Source organism: Silene latifolia, chromosome 7, assembly GCF_048544455.1.
Source record: "Silene latifolia isolate original U9 population chromosome 7, ASM4854445v1, whole genome shotgun sequence".
NCBI lineage: Eukaryota > Viridiplantae > Streptophyta > Magnoliopsida > Caryophyllales > Caryophyllaceae > Silene > Silene latifolia.
Genome location: NC_133532.1, coordinates 90023443 through 90026260, shown reverse-complemented (window position 1 = coordinate 90026260; position 2818 = coordinate 90023443). Strand labels below are relative to the sequence as shown.

General features: G+C 36.6%; 1 protein-coding gene across 1 annotated transcript; it reads left to right on the top strand.

Moving 5' to 3' along the window:
* Nucleotides 1–274: 274 nt before the first annotated feature.
* LOC141590345 (uncharacterized) lies at nucleotides 275–2502 on the top strand. Its single transcript, XM_074410942.1, has 2 exons — nucleotides 275–2085; nucleotides 2277–2502. The coding sequence occupies exons 1-2, from the start codon at nucleotides 275–277 to the stop codon at nucleotides 2500–2502; spliced, it is 2037 nt and encodes a 678-aa protein (XP_074267043.1).
* Nucleotides 2503–2818: the final 316 nt, after the last annotated feature.

Genomic DNA, 2818 nt, shown 5'->3' with positions numbered 1-2818 from the left:
CTTTTTACTTTTCTTAGTTTTTTTTTAACTTCACAACTTGTATTTACATGAAATTCTATGAGGAAGGGGCAATCAAGTTTCACAGTTTTCTCAATTAACCAGTTCTTGTGAAAAGATGGATCAAATTAACAATTAACAGTGAAAATTAGCTTTATGTGCTCAAATTAATCTTTTAGTGCCGCAGTTAATAAACCTGGTTGTCTCTACGTTATTAGTTGATTAAATATTTTTTTCCTTGTTGTTTTTAGAGATGGACCGAAGTTAGATGTATAATATGAAACGCTCTACTCCCGAATTTAGGATTTTAGTGAAGGAGATATTTGTAAAATGTGCCGCTGAGAATGCAATTAAAAAAAGAGAGACACACATATTATGCCCTTGTAGTGACTGTGAAAATTTAAAGAAAGTTTTAACTCCTAATATATGTGATGAGCACTTAGTTTTACGTGGGTTTATGAGAGACTACACACGTTGGATATTTCATGGAGAGTCAATTGTTTCCACTCAAACTGAAGTGGGTGGAGAAAAGACAGTAGCATATGTTATTGATGATGAAGATATTCAAAGGGATCGGATAGATGACTTGATTGAGGATGTGCAAGTTAATTTTGAGGATGACCAAAAAGTATTAGAGAGTTTGCTTAGTGATGCGGAGAAACCTTTGTATCCTAACTGCAACAAATTTATTCGATTGTCTGCAGTTATGAATTTAATGTCTTTAAAAGTGGAAAATAGGTGGAGTGATAAGAGTTTTACATCATTATTAGAACTCTTAAATGACATACTTCCGGAAGATCACGTTCTTCCGAGATCGACTTATGAGGCTAAGAAAATCATGTGTCCTATAGGTTGTGACTATGAAAAAATTCATGCATGTCCAAAAGACTGCATTTTGTACCGCAAAGAATATAAGAATTTGCACGAGTGTCCAAAATGCGGTACATCGGGATATCGATTAAAGGATAAGGATGTTGATTGTGCACAAAAGAAAGGCTCTCCTGCAAAAGTGGTTTGGTATTTACCCATAATACCAAGATTTAAACGATTATTTGCCAATCTAATTGAGGCGAGGAACTTATGGTGGCATGCGGACATGAGAAAAAAGGATAGTAAACTTAGACATCCAGCAGATGCGCCTCAGTGGAGAACTATTGATAGAATGTTTCCAGAATTTGGTGATGAAGCTAAAAATTTACGACTTGGCCTTTGTACCGATGGGATGAACTCGTTCTCTTCTTTGAGTAGTGAACATAACACGTGGCCTATCCTTCTTTGTGTTTATAACTTGCCCCCTTACTTCTGTATGAAGTGCAAATACTTGATGTTGTCATTTCTTATCCAAGGACCAAAGCAAAAGGGCAATGATATAGATGTATATCTAGAACCCCTCATTGATGATTTGAAATTATTGTGGAATGAAGGAGTAAAGGTGTATGATGCAGTTGCCAAACAAGATTTTACCTTGCGTGCTATGTTATTAGGTACCATAAATGATTTTCCTGCATATGGCAATTTGTCTGGCTATTCAGTGAAAGGGAAAAAGGCATGTCCAATATGTGATGAAGGTACCGTAGCTCCTCAGCTCACTTATAGTTGCAAGAATGTTTATACTGGTCATCGAAGATTTTTGTCTCGATATCACCCTTATCGTAGGATGAAGAAGGCATTCAATGTAGAGAAAGAGAGTAGAATGGCACCTATTCCACTAGAGGGAGATGAAGTATATGAACAAGTCAAAGATATTAATGTTGTTTTTGGAAAGCCCAACAAATTTGAAAAGAATGCTAAATATAAGAAGAAGTCTATAATGTGGAATCTTCCATATTGGCAATACATATCAGTGAGACATTGTATAGACATCATGCATGTAGAAAAGAATGTCACCGAAAGTCTTATCGGGATTCTGCTCAACATTCCCGGAAAGACTAAAGATGGTTACAAGGCGAGGAAGGACATTGAAGAAATGGGAACAAGGAATGAGCTAGCACCGCAAGAGAAAGGGAAACGTGTATATCTTCCTCCCGCTTGCTATACATTATCTAAGAATGAGAAATCGATTGTAGTGAGTGTCTTTGTGGCATTAAGGTACCACATGGATATTGTTCAAATATGAAAAATCTTGTTTCCATGAAATATTTGCGGTTGATTGGATTAAAGTCTCATGATAATCATGTGCTAATGCAACAATTTTTACCTGTGGCGATTCGATCTGTTTTACCAAAGCATGTGAGATTAGTTATTACCAGGTTGTGATTTTTCTTTAATGCAATGTATAGCAAGGTGATTGATCCTGACAGACTAGACAATAAGCTGCAAGCTGATATTGTTGAAACCTTGTGTCAATTGGAGATGTATTTCCCCCCTTCTTTCTTTGATATTTCGGTGCATTTGGTTGTTCATTTGGTTAGAGAGGCTAAACTTTTGGGTCCTGTACAATTAAGAGATATGTATGCCTTTGAGCGATACATGGGAGTTTTGAAAGGGTACACTACCAATAGATAAAGGCCTGATGCTAGTATTGTCGAAGGATATATAGCGGCATAGGTTATAAGATTTTGCATCGACTATCTTGTTGGTGTGCAATCGTTTGGGCTACCGAAGTCTCGACATTAAGGGAGGCTTGATGGTAAAGGTACTATCGGAGCAAAATGGGTATCACTTAATTCCAAAGAGCTTAATGATGCTCACTTTCTTGTCTTACAACATCTTACAGAAGCTAATCCTTACATAGAGGAGCACATGAGAATATTGAAGTCAAAATACCCTCTAAAAAAATGACAAGTGGTTGGTTGAAGAGCACAACAGGTCTTTTGTGAAA

Excerpts from the sequence above, each read along its gene's own strand:
- LOC141590345 (XM_074410942.1), top strand. The coding sequence starts at position 275 with ATGAAACGCTCTACTCCCGAATTTAGGATTTTAGTGAAGGAGATATTT. Across the intron at positions 2,086-2,276 it reads AGTGTCTTTGTGGCATTAAG|CAAGGTGATTGATCCTGACA; the intron begins GTACCACATGGA and ends TGCAATGTATAG.